The sequence below is a fragment of the Schistocerca serialis genome, chromosome 1 (genome assembly GCF_023864345.2).
Source record: "Schistocerca serialis cubense isolate TAMUIC-IGC-003099 chromosome 1, iqSchSeri2.2, whole genome shotgun sequence".
Taxonomy (NCBI): domain Eukaryota; kingdom Metazoa; phylum Arthropoda; class Insecta; order Orthoptera; family Acrididae; genus Schistocerca; species Schistocerca serialis.
In genome coordinates this window covers 801,108,155-801,133,447 of record NC_064638.1, presented here as the reverse complement: position 1 = coordinate 801,133,447, position 25,293 = coordinate 801,108,155, and the positions used below count along the sequence as shown (strand labels likewise).

Sequence of the window (25,293 nt, the reverse complement as noted above, 5' to 3'; positions counted from 1 at the left end):
GCAAAAACACTACAAAATCTTATCTCCAGAATGCAAAGCTTTTGAATAGCTGTTCCTCGGACAAATGGTGGACACTTTGATGAGACTAAAATCTAAATAATAATGTATTGTAGTTAATGATGAGAGAGAAAATATTTATTTTGTTAGTCTAGTTAGTACAATGTGTTTCTGCATTGTAATAATGTATGTAGTTTTTGTCATGGTGATCGAAAACTTTTGATCGGTAGCGTACACAGTCAAGTGTATATAATAAACCTGAACTAACAAATATACAATACAGTACAATTAGTCTGCAGCTGATTGTGGAAATTTCAGAAATGAAATTAAGTTCAACAACTAATGGAGGAAATGATCTAACAGAGTAAGTCTAGAAATAAATTACAGTAATACTAAAATAATTTATAATCAGCATATCGAAAGATGACACCACAAAGTAATCATCAAGTCAAAGAAACAATACCTGAACTTTCGGAACTAGAGCATCAGAAGACGACTGGATGAACAACAAAGGAAATGAAAAAGATTGGAATAGCATAAAATTGTGTTATTTGTTACATAGGAGTTTCAAAGCAAAGCTTCTGCTATGTCTGAAAATGGAAAATTACAGTCAGCGTATATTTACATCTCTGAGGAATAGCAGTGAGATATCAACTTTTGATACAATTTTGATATATCAGTATCGCACTTTCCGACACAGTAGAAGAAAAAAGCGAGAAAAACAAGACGTCTCTTGGGTAGGTCTTTAATGCGCTTTGGCATTGAAACTGCCTATTTGCGGAATAAGCAAGTATAAATACGAAATCCGCCAAACAGCCTATGGCACGATAGCTTCGGAAGCTGTGAAATCGAAATTGCACCGTACGATGCACAGGACACGTGATCTCCTCAGCCAATCAAAACACAGAATGAGAGCACATTGCACGTTATGTAATCAGACAATCGTATCATCACATTTACAGTGCGCCAACACATAAATAACGAAAAATGTTTGGAACGAAACACGAAGGAAGTAGATATTCCAAAGTAATGTACAAAACTTGCACTACCAAGCAAAGCGATGCTGTAACATATCTGTAATGTTGAGGAAACTGAAGGCGCCGGTTTCCCCGGAAGGCACTGAATTGTAGTCGCCAGTCGTGTTTGAACATTTTTCGAAAGAATTGCTGCATTACAATTCCTCCGGGGGTGTAAAGTTTACCCGCTTCAACAAAAAAGTGACGTAATTTTTCTGTCTGGCGATGTGCTCGACGGTACATACAGTCAGCTAGGTAGCACACGAAATGTTTGGTCTTCCTCTCGTATCGTGGGATGCCACGTCTGACGTCCCGCCACATTCTGTCCATGTTCTGTGTGTGAACGGAACCATCTTTCGTAACTACAAAATTCGGACCATAGTTAACTTTAGGTACAAACCTTCAGTACTTTGAATGTTGTATGAAATGAAGCAGTCATTAACGATCTTCGCCTCAGTGGGATTTTTTTTTTTTTCTTTCAGTATTCTGAACAACACTTCCTTGATGCCAAATTCAATGGGCTCAAGGAAGCACTTTTTCGACCCTCGCTGAATTCCATCGAACATCAGTTTCCTACTATTTCACGGCGTTTGTTGTGTTTCTTGTCCCCAAATTTCGCTTCGCCAACTCACAACGAATCTGTTGTATTCCAGCCTAACCTAGACCTCTGGCTACGCTCAGATCAGTCTGTCACCACAACCAGATTTCTTCTACCAATGCAAGACGTGCCCTTACGTCCCAGCCTAAAAACACCTTTGCAAATCGCGAGGTATTCGAAAATACAGCCGAAACAGCTTAACCACTTTCCTGAAAATCGCGACCTATTCGTAGAATAACAGCCAAGTATTTGTGACAATAAAGAATATAAAATTCATTGCTTCACTCCCAGCTATTTAACCCTAGATCACTAAACCCTCCTAGAAATTACGATTGCGGTTACTACCAATTCGTGGTTCCCGCCAACATTTTGAGCAGTATAATTGCCAGTATCGAATGTAAAACAGTACATATCGTACTTATTTTGTATGCGACCTATCACTGGAGACCTTATAATTGTAATTAACTAGTACATAAACTATAAATTATGACTTCCGTTGAATGAAATATGTGATAGTAAGCCGGCCTGAGTGGCCGAGCGGTTCTGGGCGCTACAGTCTGGAACCGCTCGACCGCTATGGTCGCAGGTTCGAATCCTGCCTGGGGCATGGATGTGTGTGATGTCTTTAGATTAGTTAGGTTTAAGTAGTTCTAAGTTCTAGGGGACTTATGACCACAGTAGTTGAGTCCCATAGTGCTCAGAGCCATTTGAACCGTTTTTTTTTGTGATAGTAAAATTTATAATGCTTAGTAACAATCTCATAATGTCTCCCACTTTAATGTTGTAGGATTAAGTTCTGTTGTTACGTCCAAGACACATATTTCTCTCAAACAAGAGTAGCAATGTCATAGCATCATTTGCATGAATTTAAGATGTCCTCATGCATTCCAGCCTAACCACATCTCTCATGAAAAAAAAGCAGAACTAAAATTATATATGTAGCCATAGCACTACTTATTCCTATACTGTACGTATTTTCATTTATGTATGCGCGCTCACGTGTTTGGCTGAGTAGACCACACGTCTGCTATGCTTGCTGTAACTGGGTAACTACTGTAGATCACATGTCCTGTGCTCAGATTCCGTAACAAAAGCACATCGTACAGCGCAATCTCGATTTTACAGTTTCCGAATTTATCGTGCCGTATTTGGAGGATTTCATATTTATATTTGCTTATTCCTCAAATATGCAGTTTCAGTGCTACAGTGCGTTGAAGATCTATCCAAGAGACGTCCTTTTCTTCTCGGCTTGTTGTGCTACAGTGCCTGAAAGTGAGGAACCGATATAGAAAAATTTAACTGAACTTTTAATGGGCAAGCCATTCAAAAACCTAGTATTGCTCACACACCTGTGGAAAGATGCCAATTAGCGAGTACTAAAAATAGAAAGGAAAAGAAATAAATTGATCGGGGAACGGACTGAAACAAGATTTATTGATGGCTATAACGAAAATGAAATGAAGGTAGACGGCACAAGAAATTCTTTACTAGATTCCAAGAGATAAGAAAACTATGACACGACTTCCTAATGGAATGTGGATACATGGCACTAGAAACATGTACGCATATAACTGAGGGCTCTAGTAAATGCTTAATGAAGCAGTGAAGATGCTGCTGATAATGAGGATCATTATATTTGTAATAAACCATCATTTATATTGTATTTGTTTCAGTCCCTCCTAGAAGGCAGGCAGTGTAAGGTAATTTTAGATTTACATCACCACATTCATATTTCAAAATCTCAAAAAGGAGAAAATATACTCTAATAGCGTATTGTTCCTATTATGCAAAGATTTTACTAGAAACAGCACAAATTTATGAAAGTTATTTGATGACTAAATGCCGAGGAAACGAGATGGCATACAAATAAAATTCTGTCAAATTAGCTAGAAGGCTGTTTGCACAGACGTAGACAGTACTATAGTTTTAAATTCCTACCTTGAGAATCGCCGCCACTCGTGAGTACTGCTAACCCTTTTCCAACATGTGAACCTCTCTGCAAGAAGCGTAAAGGAATTTCTCCCGAAAACTGGCCGGCTACGTCACTTCCTTCTCTAAACCCAGGGACATCTCCCTTCATCGTTACACTTTTTTTACGAGTTTCTGTAGATTTCAATTCTTCCTGGTCTGTAGTTTCCTCTACGGGTTCGTTATCTACTTCTTCCTCCTCAGTTTCTGAAGGGAGGTCGCCGTCCTGCTCTTCTTCCAGTTCGTCTTCTTCCATGTCCTCCTGTGGCGTGTCTTCCTTCTCGTCGTCCATTTCTCGTTGTCACACAAGTAAAAGCGCCCAAAACAAAAAGGAAAGAAATGATAATGACATCAAGAGTATTGTAAAAGTGAAAGGTAATCTTCCAGAATCGGGGGAGAACTTTGGCAGTTGCCGTCTACTCCCCCTAGTTACAAAGATGTTTTAACTGACAGCAAAGAATAACTGATCCGTCATTTAATTCAGCCTCTTCGACGTAAAGTGAACACTGACTTTTAAATGAACCATTTAAGGTTGATTTTCTTCGGAATCAATTAGGAACGATACACTTTGGTTGAAATAAAGGCAAAGCAGGGTTTTTGAGAGAAGAACGGTAACAGTACGAATTTGTTTTCACATTTTACACACAAGTTACGTTGCCAAGAATGGGTACTAATGATATTCTTTAGGCTACGTCACGAGACTGAGGCAAATGTGTAAATGCATAAATGCTTGTCATCACACTTATTCCTCAACGTATCAAACATGTACAAATCTGATGTGGCAGTTGATAGAGATCTCGTACCATAATGCAAAGACAATGTCTGCACTTACACCTCATGATTTTGCTTCACTGACGTGTCCCATATGAAATTGTACGTGTTGCAGAAGGATGTAGAATATAATGTAAATTAACAGATAAATTATAATACCATACCAACAGGGCTGTATTCAGGTGGGGGAGAGGGGAGAAACGTGGGGAGGAGGGTAAGCTCGACACAAGGACCCTGGGCTAGGGTCGACCTGAGTGCCTAATTAAACAGAAATCAAATGTAAGTTTTAAAATCTGCACCGATGATTTTGACTGACAGGCCTCAGCACTGGAGGCCTTGATTAAACCTTTATGACTTTAAAAAAAAAAAAAAAAAAAAAAAAAAAAAAAAAAAAAAAAAAAGACCATGTACTGCACATTTATAATTAGTGGTTAAACTAATTCAAGGTACTACAGTTTTGCAGGGAAGGCACAACCAGTACATCAGACAATGTAAAACTCATATACACTAATAAGAGAATTGAGTATCTTAAAGTGATTTTTTATGTTGGTAGCTTTTAGGTTAGTGTCCAAATAAAAGTATTAAATAAATTAAAAGTTTAATTAATTGACATCTTCAACATCTATATTTGTTGTTCCATTAAGTTTCGGGTGTGCAACCGCAAGAATTCTCCTTCTAATATTTCGGCTGTATAACGTTCAACCATCTTCAGAGTGAGCCGCAAGACTGCCGCTCCAGTGCCCGCTTTGTCCCTTTAGACTCGTGTACCACGCGACTGAACATACGGCCACAGACGCAAATGCGCCACTGCGCCACAAACGTTGGTCGGCGGCAGAGACGTGCACAATGCTCGAGTTACATCTATGACTCCGCAGTCGATCTGAGTTGGCATGTCGATATATCATTGTGAGCTGTACTGTGACGTCGACTTTGTAAGTTTATTACACCAAGTGCCGTATTCCATGATTTATCAAGGTTGAAACCACTATCTCTGTTAATTAGATTCGACGTCAAGCGAATCTCAATTGCCCCCTTCACTATCGAGTCCCAAAAAGACGACCTAGTTGCCAGAATTTCGACGTTGTCATACAACATTCTGTGACCAGTGTCGATACAATGCTCTGCCACTGCCGACTTGTTAGGTTGTAAAATTCGTGTGTACCCCCGGTGCTCTGTACATCTTTCTTGGACAGTACGAATTGTTTGCCCAGCGTAAGAAAGGCCACATTCACATGGAATTTTGTAAACTCCAGATTTTCGGAGCAGCAAATCATCTTTGACGGAGCCCACGAGTGCAGCTATCTTGGGTGGAGGACGAAACATCACTTTTACTTTTTGTCTGCTGAGAAGCCGTCCTATTTTTGATGAAAGGTTACCCATATATGGCAGGTCGGTTTCATTTTCAGTGCCTTCTATATTTGCTGTGGGGAGTACCCATTGTCTTAAAACACTCTTTGTTACTTCCATCTTTTCGCCATTTCAAAAAGATTTTTGCCTGTTAGAGAATAAGGATGACATTGTAGATAAAACTGTTTACGATTCGGTCATTTTAAAACAGTTTACACTTTTACTTGAGAAGGCAGTCAGCAGGGTGAGCTACTGCGTCAACCTCTATTACGAGTATCAGCTAATGTAAAGCTCCAGCTTTCGAACGGAAGAGTTTTAACAAGCCCAGTTTACCGCACCGAATTCAACGAATTCGTGCGAGTGTGGACATGCAAAGTTTTGTTTTGTATTATGACTGGTCATTACTCGTAAGTAGTCCTCAGAAGTTAGTCGAGCTGAATAGCTGTTGCACACTCTCCATTACTTCGTGATTCTGCAGGAAGTTGCGACTTTGTATCGTTGCATCACACAGTTTTAAGAGTATTGTTATCATGGAAACGAAAGACCTGTTAGGAAAAAAATGTTAGAGAACTCCATCAGGTTATCAAGAACGAAGCCGCGCGAAGTGGCTGCGCGGTTAGAGGCGCTATGCCGCGAACTGCGCGGCCCCTCCCGCCGGAGGTACGCATCCTCTCTCGGGCATGGGTGTGTGTGTTGTTCTTAGCATAAGTTAGTTTAAGTAATGTGTAAGTCTAGGGGCTGGTGGCCTCAGCAGTTTAGTCCCGTAGGAATTCACACGCATTTGAAAATTCAAAAACGAAAGCATAATTCTGAAAAAGACATTGTTGCCTAATAGGGACAGGCATTTGTGCCACTCGCTAATCCAGCTGTGTTGGGGGAGTCAGAAGGACACAGACACGACGATGATGTTTCCTTAATTAATAATAAGCAGGATCAGAATTCTCAGAGGCAAGGTACGTCATTTGTTAGATGGACTTGTAACAGGTTAAAGGTGCTATCGTGTTGGTACTTAAAAACGACCGTCTCGTTCAAAAATTAATTTGCAGGTGTTGATGTGCAAGAAAGATGCTTAAAGTATTTGTAGCATCGTCAGTGCAGAAATGGGACCATGTCTATCAAATGAGAGATGACTGTCCGGGTAGCATTTGCAAAAATGGTTCAAATGGCTCTGAGCACTATGCAACTTAACTTCTGAGGTCATCAGTCGCCTAGAACTTAGAATTAATTAAACCTAACTAACCTAAGGACATCACACACATCCATGCCCGAGGCAGGATTCGAACCTGCGACTGTAGCGGTCGCTCGCCTCCAGACTGTAGCGCCCAGAACCGCACGGCCACTCCGGCCGGCCATAGCATTTGCATTGAGGACGAAGGCACGCAAAAAAGTGGAAGTGATAGTATTAGAGCAAGCGATGCTGACAATGATAAAATCGTTCTAGAAACTGAAATGGCTAGTTTGACAGGGAATGAGAAGCTTTTAGATTTCGATATCGGGCTGTTGAGTGGAAAAAGCGTTTTAACAGTTTAAATAAGAAAAAACTGGTGGCGAGGGCCATCTATACCTTCTCAATGCCCTTCACAAATGCAGTGTTGATAACATATTCCCAAATATAATGGTAGCTTTACAGATTGTCTGCACTTTACCTGTTGCTGTGCCCAAACAGAGAGGTCATTCAGCGTCTTGCAAGAGTGAAGAAATGTTTGGGAACTACAATGGGGCATAAGAGATTTGTTGAATTAACTGTGAGCGTAACGGACTCAGAGCCCATTCGTTAAATTATACCAGGATTATGAATGAGCTTGAATCTAAAAAAGACTATGACAAAATACAATTCTGTAATATACCGAATTTATGTAAACTACAAGCATTAAAAAGGCTCTTAAAAAGGCCTTGTTTAAGTGTTATTCTCCATCATTTTTTTAGAACAGCAAATAATTTTTTTTATTTGAAATTGTTCAAGGATGAAAGAAAAAATGTCGATAAAGTAATACATTCTTAATGCTAAAAATAAAAAAAATGGCATTGCATTTATGCAACACAGTATGAAAATTTTCATATTCACTTAACACACGATGCTTTGCACTTACGCAAAGCCATGTGAAATTTATATCATTAACAAACATTAACTGAGTACAAAACAGTTTTAAACACCTGATGAAAAACATTTATGAAAGAATTAATGGTACTATAAGAAGCTGATGGACGTCTTTGGATGCTATGGAATGCAAAGCAGCAGTTTTTGTGTTTATTTAATCATAAGTTTACTTTGCACTTCTCACACATGACTGAGGTATAGCCTTTGCAGTTATGGCGTTTGAACGTTGTTCTCATTCCGCAATGGCCAGTGACAGAGGTATTTAAGCTTAAATCCTTTGGAGGCAACGACGATGCCTTATACTTAAGCCTGTTGCTCTTTGTGCTAGTTGTCTTCCCCGTTGTTTTGCTCCAGGATCAATCTGGCAGAGAGTCTGAGCCAATTCAGATCTTAACTTCTTCTGGATTATTGTCATATCTGCCATTCCTTTTTCAGTGGGTACCCTGCTGTATACAGTCCACGAATTTATTACAATTATATCAATCTCGTAGGAAAAAACGTAAATAACATCGTTTGGCTCTAATGTTTGATCTAATTTTTATATTACATCTGCCAATGCTACTATCTAATATATCCACATTTCCCACATGTCAGTTGTAAACAGAAACAACAGCAGCACATGGTACCATTCTCTCAAACCTTTTCACTTCAGATTTTAGTAGCTCGCCATCAAAAGTAGACAGAACACAGACAATATTATTATCTTTATACAAAATAGATCAAATGTCCAATACTTTACTACTCCTCAGAATACTAGCATACTTGTTTTTTCAGCTCCTTTTGATTTTGAAATTTGGAGTTTGGCAATCTATTCCTTTGGATCGTTCCCACAGACTGAATCCTGAGCTTAAACAGGTATACAGCTATATCTGCAGATGTACAATATATGTCAAAATATATGTGTAGTTCTTTTCTGTTGTAATTTCCATTGCAAGGCGAATCACAGTGTTCCCAGATGCTTTGGCATCAGTCAGTTGTGAAATGATTTTTTTCCAAGTGATTCTATTTTTCTGTATACTTGGTTGTATTTCAGAAGCTTGTAATAGCGGTATATCAGCAACAAGTTCATTATTATCATCCTCCAAAAAATTATTTGAATTATGGGTAATCCCTCTAGTATTCTCAGGCTCTCTATCATGCAGATTCCAGCTCATTTACAGATATAGTAAGACCTTCATCTGAATCATCAAATATAAGCCACCTTCACTGTCAGATGGACATTTTAGTGACATAAATTCTTCAAAGTCATCACTTTAACTGTCCATTTTCAAAATATGAGGTTAACTCCATTACAACACTCGAAGTAGCACGAGAAACTAGAATTTCTATTGTTATTGGGTGGGAGAATTACTATGCACTGTTGCACATATGCAACCAAAATTGATTCATGTAGTACTTACGTATTTATTACCAGAGATACAATCTGAATTGTAAACTATACTCGCCAGAGGTTATAGAAACACTGTATATCTTTTATGTTCACGTGTTCTTGCTTGAAAATATCACAATCACCATAGACAGAAAGATAGGTGTGCCTGACTAACAGCACTACATGGAGGAATACACTCACTAGCGCATTCTAGCGGCAGATTCTTTTCAGTTACTTTCATAAAGCAACATTGCCCATCTGCAAGGCAGTTTCCAGTGTTAAACTTCAATGACAAAGATGAAAAGAGTGTTGAAACTTTGCAATGCACATCTGCAAAGCAGCGTTGTGGAGGGTTAATTATTTTCCATTAAAATTTTTAGACTTTATAAAAAAAGGTGAAAATAAAAATATGGAGAAGGTGCCTAATAATGTTTACCTAGAGGACGAAAATCATAGCACCATCCCTGCATACCAGTGGGTGTGTACTCAGATATGAAACATAACAGACCAGAATTAATGACAAATTGAGCAAATCGCCACCCTAAGTCTTATTTCATTGAGGGCCAGCCACTGACCAAATTCCAATACTGTTACAACAATGTGATGGATCTATTTTGTATATTACCCTAGTGAGCTAATTATATAATAAGCAACTATTCCAAATTAGTCAAAGAGCAAGATAATCACAATGTAAGAAACATAAACAAAGTGGTAATCTCTACCTAACAGCTAATGTAATACATAAATGATTATGAAGTACTAACACAAAAAAACCATAAAAGTTAGTCAGTTGGTAGAAATATCTGAAATTATCCTATTCTGTTTTAATTGAGATATTATAATAAAATCGTGTTATACCATGTCACTCATTTTTGTTTATCGGCCAATATACATAGAGTAATTCTCATAATAATGTAAGTATAAGCACTGTCTCTATCAATGTTAATTGATATTTGAAGTACTAATATGTGTTTAACGAAATAACGAAATCCAAAACCTGTAAACAAATCGTCAAAAGATACTTTCTGTTTAAAATACAAAATTATCTGTTGTAAACACGGTAGGAACACTGTATTTAATTGTATTATTATGTAATTAATGAATTTGCCAAATTCTCTGTTTATTCCCCTGTCTGACATAAAATCAACTGTTATCATTATTTTCTAGCTAATTTGTATGTGTGAAACAAATAGTAATGTTTATACTTTTTTATGTATGTCAAATTGACTTGATAAGATACTTTTCAATTGTAATTACTGAAAACTGTAAAACGATCAATGGCATAATTGTTTGAAAGTGTACATGAAAATATGATTTGGGGAGTACGAGGTTCACTGTTGAGCTGTTATTTGCAACCAACCTCCTGTATCACTCTGAGTAATAAAATGTCTTAAAAATGTAGAAAGGTATACCTATAATTTCAAGTTACATTGCACTCTGATGGTAATTCTACCTATCCTGTTCTGGTCAAGTTCACCAGGACATCGAATAAGAAGAAGTTAAGTATCTGTTTTACACCACCGAACTGAAATGAATAATTTTGATGAGACTTATTAGTACCAAGTTCATATTATCTCATTTTTAATAATTTTTGAGAAACTACATCTCAGACAAAAATGTTTCTGTGAAACCCAAAGAACGGGAACAAAGGTTGCATCTACTGAAAATTCTGATACAAGTAAATGGACATGAAAGCAATGAAGTAGAAAAATGTTTCGTATGTTGATGATTATACGGAGTACTGGCCACATCCACACTTTGTATACTATTCTATAGATGAATTTGTAAGTCTGGATCTCTTCCCAAACCCTTGCATTGATTTCAACAAAATTTGGCACACAAACAGTTAACTTCCTGGGCATCAGTAATGTGAGATTTATAGCCTATTAGCCCTATTATGAGAGAAGACGGGGGTAAAAACGTGTTTTTTTTAAAGCATGCCTTATAGGCTGCCCTGCACAACAGGTGAGATGTGTGCAAATAGTATCAGTCTGCCTTATCAATCTACTTTGCATGGCAGCCTACACGTTAAAAGCAGGGAACAATTCTCCAGACCCCAATCTATAGGCTGAAGTAGTATCAGCATTCATTATCAGCTTGCTTTGCATGGCAGCCTACATGTTAGGGGCAAAATTCAGTTTTTTAAGTTCTTGATATGTAGGTTGTCCTGCATGATGGGTGTGATGTGGAAGTAGTATAAGCCTGCTTTATCGACCTATTTTTCAGGGGCTACATATGCAGATGCTGGGAGAAGGTTGAGACTGATAGAGGAAGGAATAGACAGAGAGAGGGATCAGGAGTGAATGAATAGGGAGACAGAGAGCAGGTGGGGATGGACAGGGAGATGGGAGGTAGGAGGAGATGACCAAAGAGAGGGGCAGTATGGGGAGAGACAGAGGTAGCGGCAAAGGAGGGAAGGGTCATATAGAGGAGATAAGGAGAAGGATAGAGAAAGATGGAGGAGGAAATGGATAGAGAGAGATAGAAGAGAAGATGGATAGAAAGAGTGTGGAGTAGGAGGAGAAGGAGGAGGAGGTGGACAGATGGATAAGGAGGGAATGCACAAACAGAGGAGGACGAGGAGGAGATGGTCAGGGAGAGGGAAGAGGAGGGAAAGATGCAGCAGGCAGGAGCAAGGTCCAGTGGAGTCATGGGCAGGTGGAATGATTGCCTCAATGCTCAGGGCGATCTTGCGTGACTGGTATATCGAACTGGACTGTACGACCTTCATACAGAAACTTTTTGATCATCCCTTGTAAAATTTTGTAATCACCCCTTATGATTAAGTAAGTAATCAAACTTTTACCATTCGTTTGCGAACATTGTTCTGTACTTTACAGTACATATGAAATCACATTTGCATTCTTAAAGTGTTTTTACTCTGGAGCACTACACTTATTTTCTAAATCATTTAAAATGCCTCTAGAAACAGGCTATTTCCGAATATGGTTTATTTAAATGGCAACCCCATAACCCTAATACTGAATAGATGATACAAAAGTTATATTTACTGCCATGCTAGCATGGTCAAGTTAGTACATGGCAGTGCATGGTATCAATATATTACAAAAAGGTGGGCGAGAAAATGTGATTTTTCACTTGATCATATCTCGGGTATCAGTATCGACTGTGGAGATGGTCACTTCTATAATTTCTATTCAGGACATATCATCGCAGTTCTTAAAATGAAATTCTCGGGGAACTTCAAAACTTTTGTCGATATCATGATCTGTTACCGTGGCCCCGAAATTCAAACTTACCAAAATTATGCACGTAATATCCGGTATGAGGCGTAAACGTAGTTTTAACTGATGTAGTGAACACATGGCTAGGATTATAGGGTCATGGCAAGAATTCTGAGGTCACCAAACGTTATATCGTGCGTACTTATTTCTTATTTGTATGTGTCGAAGTATATAAATGGATCGATGTATGTACCAGGTGTAGAAGTATGAAACCGGAATTCCCCTATACATGGTGCTAGGGACCTGGACCTCCTAAAGAAGGAAGCTCTGGAGGAACTCTGATCTGGCTTGCAATCCGTAAACATGTCGAGTTTTGTACCTACGAACTACGATTTACGGGCAGCATTGGTTCTCTTTTATTATTTGAAGAAAACTTCTGCAGAATCGTGTCGAATGCTTGTCGACGCGAGTGGTTCAAAAAAATTCAAAAATGTTGATTTTGAGGTGAGAAACGACGAGGGCGGGAAATCACCGAAAAAGTTCGAAAACAACGGTCTGTAGCCCTTACTGGATGAAGATGATGCTCAAACTCAACAGGAACTCGTGATAACGCCCCATCACGCACAGCAAAACGGGTCAGGGAAACGATCGAGGAGTTCAGGTGGGAAATATTAGGTCTCCGTCCGATTATCATCTGTTTGCATCACTGGGACACACTCTCGATGAACAACGCTTCAATTCGTATGAAAATGTACGAAAATGGCTCGCTGACTGGTTCCCTTCAAAAGAAGAACTTTTTTGCTGTCGTTGTGGCATTCATAGCCTGACAGAGAGATGGGAGAAATGTACAAAAAGCAATGGAGATTATTTTGTATAAAATATTGTTTATCAGTTTCAAACAACAGACGTGTAATTATTGCAACCAAATTCCGGTTTCATATTTGCACACCTGGTAAACAAAACGTCAGAACGTTACAAACCTACAGAATTCGTTCTATATAAGCAGCACACCGTGTTGTAGCAGGGAAAGGAAGGGAACCAGCGGTAAAACGCTCCTGTTGGAGCACAAATAGAGGCGAATATATTCCTCTTTAAAAGACTCTGATAGAAAAGTGCCCCAATACTCATTCTGCCGTCGTCACAAAAACTTCAAGCTTGCGAACATATTCGCTCTTTTCTTTACTGAAAGAGATTAGCAGAGAGACTGTGATGGTGGAAGTGAGAGAAGACACTGCCAGTGGGAGAGAAAGGGAGAGCAGACACAAAGTGCAAAGGAGAAAGTGATAATGAAAGGAAAAGAGAGATGGATGAAGACATTAGCAATGGGAATCAAAGAGAGAGGAGGCATTGATGGTCAGTGAGAATCTTCTTACTGGTAGTAAAAGAGAAAGAAAGATGAACAGAAGCAGTGGGAGCAGATGAGAGAGGAGGCAGTCAAAATGAAAAATACAGATGATGAAAGATCGTACATAGCCTTGCGGGGTCTCGACCCTCACTGAGCAGCGACACAAAGTTACTCACATGAGCGTTAACAATCAGAGAGCCAAACCTCAGCTTAGCGCAACAACTTATAGATGTCTTTCCACCTCTCGTTGTTGCCAGACTTTGTAATAAAACAGTTATTGTAAGTATTCTACGGCAAAATTTAATCTCATACTAATTACAACTAATAACTGCAATGTTTCAACCTTAGCGACTACATGGCTCTTGGGGGGGGGGGGGGAGGGGGGGTATTGGGAAGGATGGCGTTTGGACCCGTCGTCAGTCCAACCGCCGCATCTTCATAAGTCATCAGAGAAAAACAAAAGCCTGCAAAACCAACTGGTTGCAGCTATTTCAATGCAAATTACATTCAATCTCAGCAGTTGCAGTGGAATAGTACATCCACAATGGACAAAAATTATATAGTAATGTTTACACAAGAAAGTATAGAAGAATAAAATATGACAATGAAATAGGCAACCGCAGTCGACAAACAAAATTCTTGGGCGGTTTTTTGAACATACCCACACACCCATCTCAACGCAGGAAATGATATATTACAATTGGTTTTGACAATTCACTATAGGCACTATTTTAAGTCGTACACTGGTCAATAATTGCACAGGATTAACAAAGGACTGATTCGATATAAAACTGACCCATGTTCTACATGTATTCCACCATGCTGGTGCCGCTCTTCAAGGCTGTATTCAAGGGGTTTCCACACTGCAGGGACCTGGACCTCCTAAAGAAGGAAGCTCTGGAGGAACTCTGATCTGGCTTGCAATCCGTGTCATGCATCAAACCCCCACAGATTCACAAAGAGTCTCCTTCTCTCCTGGTTATCGCTGCCGACAACCTGGGGAACAAGAAAGTCTTCCAGCTGACGAGGGTGGTTGATAACAGCAGTCAGCGTCGAGTCTCTCAAACACCAGGGGGGTTTGCTGCAGTGCGTCCGATGTCAGTGGATGAATCACGTGGTCCGCCACTGCTTCTTCCCAGAAGCGTGTGTGAAATGCTCGGAAAACCACGCGATTTGAGACGCCCATATCACGAGACTCCCATTCCCAATTGCGAGGATTGCAATGGGGACCGCGTTGCGAGCTACTGCGCCTGTGATGCCTTAGCAATTGGTCAACGTGGATTGCTCTACCTGAGGTAGACCGATTTCTCTGCTGTCTGAGCCAGGCCATAAGATATCGGGGAGGGGCGCAGAGGTGGTGGGGAGGGATGTGGCAACAACATGCAGACGCTGGCCAGAGAAATTGCCACTACAACCTCCACCTCTGGAGGTTCAAATGGTTCAAATGGCTCTGAGCACTATGGGAATTAACTTCTGTGGTCATCAGTCCCCTAGAACTTAGAACTACTTAAACCTAACTAACCTAAGGACATCACACACATCCATGCCCGAGGCAGGATTCGAACCTGCGACCGTAGCAGTCCCGCGGTTCTGGACTGCGCGCCCAGAAACACTAGACCACCGCGGCCGGCACCTCTGGAGGAAACAGAAAACGACGCGCCCACGCCAAAAAACATGCTACAGGAACAGCATAGAGATGAGCCTCACAGAGAAAAATTCAACACCTAGTCACAGACACCACCACCGCGGCAGGCTGCATTAGGGGAAACGTTGCAGCCGCCTTCCATGCAAACGCAGCGCCTCCTCGGCATCAACAGTCGCTGTGACCTTGCTGTCTGCAGTGCTTGACAAAGTGCTACATATTGCTGAGACGCTGCAGAAAATCTCTGAGGTTCAGATGACGACCCCAAGCGCCGTCCGCGCCTGGAGAAGCGACGCCAGGCCACCCACTGGCCTACATGTAGCTGTCGGCACCACTGCCAGCCCAGACGACACACCTGAAAATGAAAGATGGTGAACCTACAGCAAGTAAGGAGATGGTAAATATACATTTCTAGTGCAGTTTCTGGAAGTGAAGCATTGCAATGCTAGTACCTCACCAATACTAAGGGATGAAAGCCACCTTTAAAGAAGAAACTCATGAAAATTAGGTCGCTTGTAATCCAACACTAACGGGATGAGAGAAAGTAAAACATGGGGCAGTGATGTGGACACTGTCTACAAACCAATATGGTTTGGCTAACCGCTCCTGCAGTTTCTGGATGACGTTCATGACCAAAAGGAAACTACAGACACAATGGATAAAGAGGTGAAAGAATTATGCTTTTTATCTTTATTTGTGTTTTATGTGGCCATGTCTAAACCAGAAGCACGTTCCATCAGCTATTTATAGCCGGCTGCGATGACCGAGCGGGTCTAGGCACTTCAGTCCGGAACCACGTTCCTGCTACGGTCGCAGGTTCGAATCCTACCTCGGGCATGGATGTGTGTGACGTCCTTACGTTAGTTAGGTTTAAGTAGTTCTAAGTCTAGGGGACTGATGACCTCAGATCTTAAGTCCCATAGTGCTCAGAGCCAGAGCCAGAGAGAGAGCTATTTATAGTTATCCTGCTCCCAACCCAATACTGTTTTAAGTCTACAAACACGTTTTTCACTCACCTGCAATGTAACACAGTAATCCATAAACAAGGTAATGGTATTTCTATGACATTACCCTACAGGTAATAACCTACAACAGACTTGTTTTATCGAAGTCTCTTATAGTTCCCACTGTAATGACGCCACAGGTCAGTCACTGACAAGTGCACTTTTCTTGTAAGCTAGCACTCCCATGTGAATTTTGTAATGTTACAGAACATATCTTTCGTATTTCGATAAATAATACCCAAAACCGACACGGTATACGTATTGTCATGAAACGAATGATCTAATAGTTAGATTTTCAGGTGCATCTTCTCGCAGTTACTTCGACATATGAGCATTAGCAGGTATCTTCCAGTCATATTGCTGCAGCGGTGGTGAGAAGAGCCTGCTACACGCTCAACTGTCAACAAGGTAGTTTTCTGATGAGATAGCAAAAAGATGTTTGAAATCTTAAGAAAAGGAAGCATGGGTCATAGGGGAAGTACGAGAAGAAACGACATGTAGATAGAACCTATTGGAATGTACGAAGGATACGACATTGCACTGCCTTTTTCTTTTCTTTTCTTTTTTTTTTAAGTGTGCTGCAAAGTTCCTTCGGACACACGTGCATGTCCAAAGGAGCAGGCACTGCAGCATGTGAAATATATGAAATGTATTCGAATTTGCGGATATAGACAACCATCACCTGTATAAAGGAGTGAAGATAATGCAAATTTGTGCCGGACTAGGACTCGAACCTGAATTTTCCTCTTATCACGAGCAGTTGTCTTACCATTAGGCTATCCGAGTATGACTCACGGCCAGACCCAAACTTCCATATGTCATCAATAATGCGTCTACAATCTGTACTCGTACATACATTATGAGTATTCCTGTATAGAGGAAATATTTTAATTGAAAGTCGCTTGTCCAGTTTTGGCAGATGAAGACGATATTGCAGTACTTGGAACTACAATGCAGAGTTTCTTTGGATAAGCATTTCAAAAGCATTCATCAGTTGGACTCATTATCCTACCAAGAACTTTAAGGCTGCATCTACCATACGACTTGATGATTCACAGACGAGTATAACCGGAGTTATATGTGTTGAATAAGTGAACAACTCAAGGTGTTTGTGGGAGTGAGGGAGAGACTGTCCTTGTATCACCCTTATATATGGGTGGTACAGTGCATTAGCCGGATGGTAGAGTCTAACACTGTACTCGAACATGGTTTTGGTCAGGATGATACAGTACATTAGCCATACTATAGGGTATAGCACTGTACCCAGACACTGTTTCGGACAGGAAGGTACAGTGCATTTTCTGGACAGTTGATTGTAGTGCTGTACTCAGATGTGGTTTCGAAAGGGGTGGTATAGTGCTACACCGGAACGCGATTTCAGACAGGTGGTAAATCACTTTAACAGGATAGAATGCTACAGTACTGTATCCCGATGCGATTGTGAGATTATGCAGTGCGGGGTATGGTGACACTCACAAGGGGCAGTCGCTCCCTCCCTGCCGCCACAAACACCTTGTATTGTTCACCTGTTTGACACATATAATTCCCCTTATACGTGATTGTGAATCGTCATACCACATGGTATAGGCAACCTTCAGGTTCTTGGTAGATTGGTGAGTCCAACTGACGAAAGCTTTTGAAATGCTTGTGATACATTTAACAGCTGTCTACAGGTAAATTTGTCAAATCCATCTCTGTGAGAGATGGCTTCAAGGCTGCGAATCATTTCTCCTAGATGGGGGTGCCAATATAACAGCAGGAGAAATACTGGCTAAAATCTTCAAGAAAGCATCTAAAAGACATGTGATAATACCACGTAAATGGGATTTGGCTGACGTTAAAATTGATTTTTTGATGAAACAGCTGTCTACAATACTGCAGCTCTCGGTTCTTCTTTAATGTACACGAATAACCGCAGCTTAGTAGGGCCATAACATTAAGTTGCTCTTGAACTTAGGTTGCAATAGGTTGTACCTACATGTTGTTTATTCCATACTTTCCCTATAGCACATGCTTAATGTTGTTAAGATTTTAAACATATTTTCCTATCTCATCGGAAATCTAACTTTTTGACAATCGAATGTGTCACACTCTTCCCACCACTACTGCAGGAGTATGATAGAAAGATACCTGATAATGGTCATATGTTGGAAGAAACTGCGAGAAGCTGCACCTGAAAACCTCTTAGATCTTTCGTTTCGTGACAATACACATATCGTGGCTCATTCAAGTATTATCTTGTATTGCCATCTTAGATTTTGACCTTATAGAGCCTGTCTCAGTATTCCAAGCCAGCCAGAATTGGACAAACACATTAGTAAGTTGACATTCCTGTTTTTAGAGAACTGTCATCGAGGTGATACACATAACTAAAGGTCCCTGTTGCTAGTGCTTGTTGGGTGCCCAGTTTTTGAACATGTCTTATACCATTTTTTGGACAGAATAACCTACATTCCATGTACATTGATTGTGCGAAGAACTCAGCTCACTCTGTTTGTCTGCAACATCAAGTATAGTTGGTGGATGGGTAATTATATTTGATAATTTGATATACTTATCCAATCATTGGGGGGGGGGGGGGGAATAGGTTTGATGCAGAAATTCTCTGATTTATGAAACTAAATTATTATTTTGGTGCATGTTCGCTGATTTCATGTGTTAAATACTGTCCAGAGATGTTGCAACATGAGCAGAAATGCATATGACTACTCCTTCTTTAGGTGGAAATTTCATCGATTTCTATACGTTATTCATTGATTTGACCATAAAATTGATGTGAAAATGCAATGACTTCCTGCATGAGCTCACCTGACGTTGTTTAGAAATTCTGCATGGAGGGTGATGTTAATCATACACCATAAATCAAGGGTGGATTCTACGTTTTATGTAACAAATTCGAAATGTATTATTCTCTTCTTGTTTAACACAAAATGGGCACTGTAATGTATATCGATATACTACTTAACAGCCATTCCCATTTTTCAAGAATTGTCAGTAAATCTCATACGTTTTCTGACTTCTGTAGAAATGATACCACTTTGCTCTCAGTATTTCAATGTCTGACTTAGAGATCCAGCTGAAACATCGGGTTTCATTACACTCTGCAAGTCTTTATGCAGTGCATATGGAGTACATCGTATACCGCCATTTTCGTTAGTGGCGAGCTTATGGCGCTGCAGACAGAACCACATAATACCACATGAATTACATAACAGCACTGTATATTTATGGCAGTGCAGGCTCTCTTCGAACTCAGAGTGCATGCAAGAGGGCAGTCATCGCAAGCATGCTGTTAGTGGCAGGGCACATGGATTGTATGGTGCTAAGATGTTTGCTTGTATTCCACACTGTATGACATAGTCGCTGCTCTCTACTCTTGCAGTTGAAAGCATCCAAGTCTTAGAGGTGCATCGTGCGGCAGTGCTGAGATTTGTGTCACCCAGCTGGTGTGGTGTGCACTACCACATGTTAGCAGCAGTCCATTGTGGTCTGGTGAGTTACAATGGGGTGGCAGTGGTGGCGTTGGCGTTGGGATGGCGAGTCCTTCCCTCCTCGCACTTTATTTAAATAAAGTTGCAAGTGGAGAGATATAAACTTAGAATTGGGAGAAGCATTCATAAAACTCTGAGTGAATAATTGATTATAGTAGGAATGAGACAGTATCTCACATCTAGGCAGTATGCCAGAATTCCACACTGTCGTAAATAGGTCAACAGGTCTTACCTCAATCCTGACTTCTTAGAGCCAGGGACAGTATTCCAGTTCTGGGCCAGAATGCCAGCATTCCACACTGTTATAAACAGCCCAACAGATCTGCTCTAATTCGTGGACAATGGCCATGGTCATGGTGTACAGTAGGTAGAATGTGAATCATTTGGATATGGCATCTTGGTGAAAGGGTACTATGCAATTGTGCCCAAATTGTTCGCACAACACACAAGCCACTCAGGGCAGTGCATCCAGTGAGTAGTGCTCGGCAGCAAGTCAGATGATGTGAAGCGGCTCCAGCCTCCAGTAAGTGTCCAATGACTGTTAGTTTGGAGTGACGGTGTAATGTGGTGTGGGACAGAAGCAGAGAACCTTACCCTTCCCTCCTCAATGTTTGTTTAAATGAAGATACAAATAGAGATATCTAAACTTAGAGCTAGAAAAGTTGTGACCATACACTTCTGAGTAAATAGTAGCTAAGGAAAATATGTCAAGCAGGTCTGCTGAAACATACTTTTTCTCAGAAGTCAGAGTGCCAGTATTCGAAAACTTAGAGTCTGATGCCATTATAAATAGCCCAACAGGTCTGAGCTGGATTGTCATGTCACAGAGCCAGTGACGGTTTCCCAAGTCAGTCACCACGACAAAGCATTACCTAAAATCTGGGCCAATATGCTAGAATGCTACACTGTTATGAAAATAGTCCACCTAGAGTCAAGACCAGTATTCAAGTTCTGGGCCAGGATGCCAGAATTATACACTGTTATGAATAGCCCAATGGGTCTGAGTTGGGTTGTGACATCATAGAGTCACGGCAGTATGCCCTGGTCGCCATGTTCGGTCGCCATCTTTTACTCCAGGTCATCCATCTTGGATTCTGATGTCATGGTTAGGTTGTTGCTCTTATTCCAAGTCTCAGATTTTGACATCATGGAGACAGGGCCAGTATGCCACGTCAGCCAACAAGACAATGTGTCTTCTTGAATTTCCAAGCAATTTATGCTTATGACAACAGTCCTCCTCCCACATGAAATATACTATCGCAACTGTGTTATTTTTTGAATTTCGTAACAATATTTTGAATTTCCTGACAACATTTGAATTCCGCCATTTTATACAAAAGGCAATTTGCCTTTGTCAGTGGTGGTGGTGGTGTGTGGGGGATATCCCATGACTCATCGACGACATCGTCATTGATGTCGTCATGGATGTTAATGGTGACCTACTTTGCATCAAAACTGTCATTATATATCTACTGGCGAAGAGGTTAGGCAAGGCATTTGCAATTAGGTGATTGAACCTGCCCATTAGAGTCTCTCAGCCATTCACTTTATTTTACTTAGTCACTGGACCTCTAAAAAAATTAAAATTTGTTCTTGACTGATGATGTTTGAGTATCAAGTAATCAAAACAGCATTTCTTACAAATGCCAGAAAGAATGCTCAGTAGACCTTTTATTTTAATAATCATTTTCTGATGCACATTCATTCTTTTCAGGCCATATCTGTAATATATTAGCACTATTAAAGGTAGACTGACACATTTAATTTTCCTGGATCTTCCTGTAATAAATCTTTTCTGAAATTCTTGTTGAAATCAGTGATTTTTCCCACTCTGAGTATCAGACAAAAATGGTTCAAATGGCTCTGAGCACTATGGCACTTAACATCTGAGGTCATCAGTCCTCTAGAACTTAGAACTACTTAAACCTAACTAACTTAAGGACATCACACACACCCATGCCCGAGGCAGGATTCGAACCTGCGACTGTAGCGGTCGCGCGGTTCCAGACTGTAGCGCCTAGAGCCGCTCGGCCACTCCGGCTGGCAGTATCAGACATCAAGCCTTGTTTTTGTTTATTATCTCATATGCATTTGGCTCTTCCTGTGAGCGTCACGTCCTAGGAGCTGTGGTTGCACATCAGGGTGTGACAGTGGTCCCTTTAGGCACGTAATGCTCCAAAATGACGCCTTTTTCGTCCCAAAAGAGAGTCAGCATAACCTTCCCTGATGATGGTTCTGTTATAAACTTCTTTGCTTTTGCTGATGAGGAATGGCGATATTCCTAGCTCGTTCTCTTCGTTTCCAGTTGGTGGAAGTGAACCCAGGTTCTGTCCCCAGTAACGATCCTGGCAAGGAAGCCATCACCTTCTCGTTCAAAGTGCCGAAGATGTTTTTCACAAGCATCAACACGTCGTTCTCTTATTTCAGGAGTCAGCTGCTATGGCACCCATCTTGAAGGAACTTTGTGAAACTGGAGCACATCTTGCACAATGTGGTGTGCTGACCCATGACTAATCTGTAAACATACTGCAATGTCATTCAGTGTCACTCGGCGGTTTTCCTTCGCTATGACTTCAAACAGCTCCAATGTTCTGTGGAGTCACAACTCGTTGTGCCTGACCTGGACGAGATGCATCTTCCACTGAAGTCTCACCATTTGCAAACTTCCTACTCCATTCGTAGACTTGCTGCTGTGACAAACATGCATCACCGTACTGAACCTTCATTCGTCGATAAATTTTAATAGGATTCAGACCTTCACTACGCAAAAACTGAATAACAGAACGATGTTCTTCCCTGGTGCAACTCGCAAGTGGGGCGGCCATCTTTATACTGATACTGCCACGGTATGTGTGCATCTGCACTATGCTGCCACCTACAGGCCATTCTGCACTCTGTTTGTAGCACACTTACCAACTTACAGGATAACGGCGCGAAATTTCGATTTGTTATTACAAATTTAAGGTTTTCATTTCACTCACCCTCGTATGTGTTACAAAATCAGTAGTTCACTACACTTGATTAGCCAGTTATCAAAAGTAGCCTCCAATCCAACATCAAAAACAACTTTTTAGGAGACTATTGTTGCATTTATTAATCATGGGCTAATGATATAACATTGTGCTGCTGACATACATATGAACAAAACATCAGTACTGCAGAAAAGAGCAATCAGGGTTATCCATTGACGAAGTTGCAGAGAATGCAACAAGAAAATTTTTGTACATCAAAAAGAATTAAATTTACAAATTAATTACATTTTTGTGACACATCAAAACAAAGAAACTAGTTTTCTAATATGTTGTTGTTGTGGTCTTCAGTCCAGAAACTGGTTTGATGCAGCTTTCCATGCTACTTTATCTTCTTCATCTCCCAGTACCTACTGCAACCTACACCCTTCTGAATCTGCGTAGTGTATTCATCTCTTGGTCTCCCTCTACGACTTTTACCCTCCACGCTGCGCGGCAAACGTTTTTCACTTCATGTGTTGCTACGAGACGACGACGCAACTCGGCTGACAACCCGTGAAGACTTCAGGTATGAAATTCGCCGAGAAAGCCTGCACTCACATATAAAATACATCTACAGGGAGGTATATACATATACATCGTAGCTACGGAGCAAGAATGGGAAGCGGCTCAGCAGGTTGGACGTCTTACTCTGATGGCGGGATAAAGAGGTGATGCCTAAGTTGGCCAACTTGCGGCACCCTGTCAATACCAACAGGACGAGACACATCTTACGACGGGCGAGCGCGGCCCTAGTACGAGAACACATCAGGGTCACAAGACTGGAACGCGACGAGAACGCTAGAAGCCTGCTTTCTCTACACCTCCGATTGGCTTCCTGTCTCCTGGAACACACCTGGGACTGGATAGAAGGCAATACATTTGCCAATGGCGAATGGGCCAAGAAGAAATCCACCGAAAGGCAGTGCAAGAAATTCCTTCCACTTCCGGCAGTGCGACAACAGAAATAAAAACCATCTCCTAACAAGGTGGTCATTAATCTAACAAACAAGGAACTGGGTGGACCAACACAAGAGGTGCTGTCCAAGGGCCTAAACTTCGCCTCGGTTCCGAGGACCCTGCCGAAACGGGACATCATGAGTGGGGTAGAGAGAGCCATAAGGAGCCTACATGAAGAGGCTGCAGAAGAAGTAAGAAGAGACGTCTGCAAAGTACTAGACAAAGCAATGATGCCGAAAAATAACATTTCGGTGGCAGAACACAAGGCACTGCGGGCACTCAGGGAGGAACACGACACACTGGTCTTGGCAGCAGACGAAGGCAACGCAACGGTGCTGCTTAAATCAGAAGACTATTGGCAAAAAGTCGACGCCCTCCTGCAGGATCCTGCCTACAAACGACTAGGGAAGGACCCCACCACAACAGTGACTCGCAAGACCGTTGAGATGCTCAACAACTCGGGACTAGAGAAGAATATCATCAGGAAGCTGTACCCGAGGACACCGGCACCACTACGTCTCTATGGCCTCCCAAAGGTCCACAAAGAAGGCCAACTTTAAACACTATTAACTCGCCGACATATGGTATTGCTAAGCATTTATCACAGATGATAAAACCCTTGGTGGGTTACAGTCCACATTATGTGAAAAACTCGACTGAGTTTGTGAAGGTACTACAGGGCATGCAGCTTGAAAATGAAGACCTACTAGTCAGCTTTGTTCACACAAGTACCAATAGAAGACCCCTGGCTTTACTCGGAGAACACTTTGAGGAGGACATCATCAAGCTCTTTCGCCATGTGCTAACCACCACCTATTTCAAATGTGCTGGGAAGTTCTATGAACAGATAGATGGTGTAGCTATCGGCTCCCACCTAGCATCAGGCATAGCCGACCTATACATGGAGCACTTCGAAAAGCTAGCACTGGACACTGCTAAACACAAGCCAGAAGCCTTCTACAGGTACGTTGAAGATACTTTTGTAGTTTGGCCACGGGCAGGGACAGACTGCTAGAGTTCCATCAACACCTCAGTGGTATACCTGGAAATATCAGATTTACCATGGAGATAGAAGAGAAAAGAAGATTACCCTTTCTGGATATCCTGATCACGAGAAACATGGACAGCATGCTGGGACACGCAGTGTACAGAAAGAAAACACACACGGACCTCTATCTTAATGCCAACAGCTGCCACCAGCCTGCAAAACGCAATTCTGTACTCCAACACCTTAGCGCACAGGGCCAGGTCCATCTGCGATAAGGCACATTTGTCAGGAGAATTGTAACACCTCAAGGACACCTTCAAGAAAAATGGATACAGTAGATACAAATAAGGAGAGCCCTGAAGACCGACCACAAGAAGAGAGAAGAGAGACCAAATGAAGACGAAGCAATGAGCTTTGCATTCTTGCCATACACGGGTCCTCCAACAGCCAAGATCGCGAGAATTCTCAAGAATTCCGTGCAGCGGGAAAAAATCAAAGACCTTCTC

The 25,293-nt window shown here is 41.2% G+C and overlaps 1 protein-coding gene across 1 annotated transcript in view; it reads right to left on the bottom strand.

Moving 5' to 3' along the window:
* The window catches only part of LOC126434973 (ATP-dependent 6-phosphofructokinase-like), a 439,746-nt gene extending 435,875 nt beyond the window's left edge, over window positions 1-3,871 (bottom strand). The window contains exon 1 of the mRNA XM_050090461.1: window positions 3,550-3,871. Coding sequence (XP_049946418.1) covers window positions 3,550-3,871 — 322 coding nt within the window. The remainder of the gene's footprint in view (window positions 1-3,549) is intronic.
* Window positions 3,872-25,293: the final 21,422 nt, after the last annotated feature.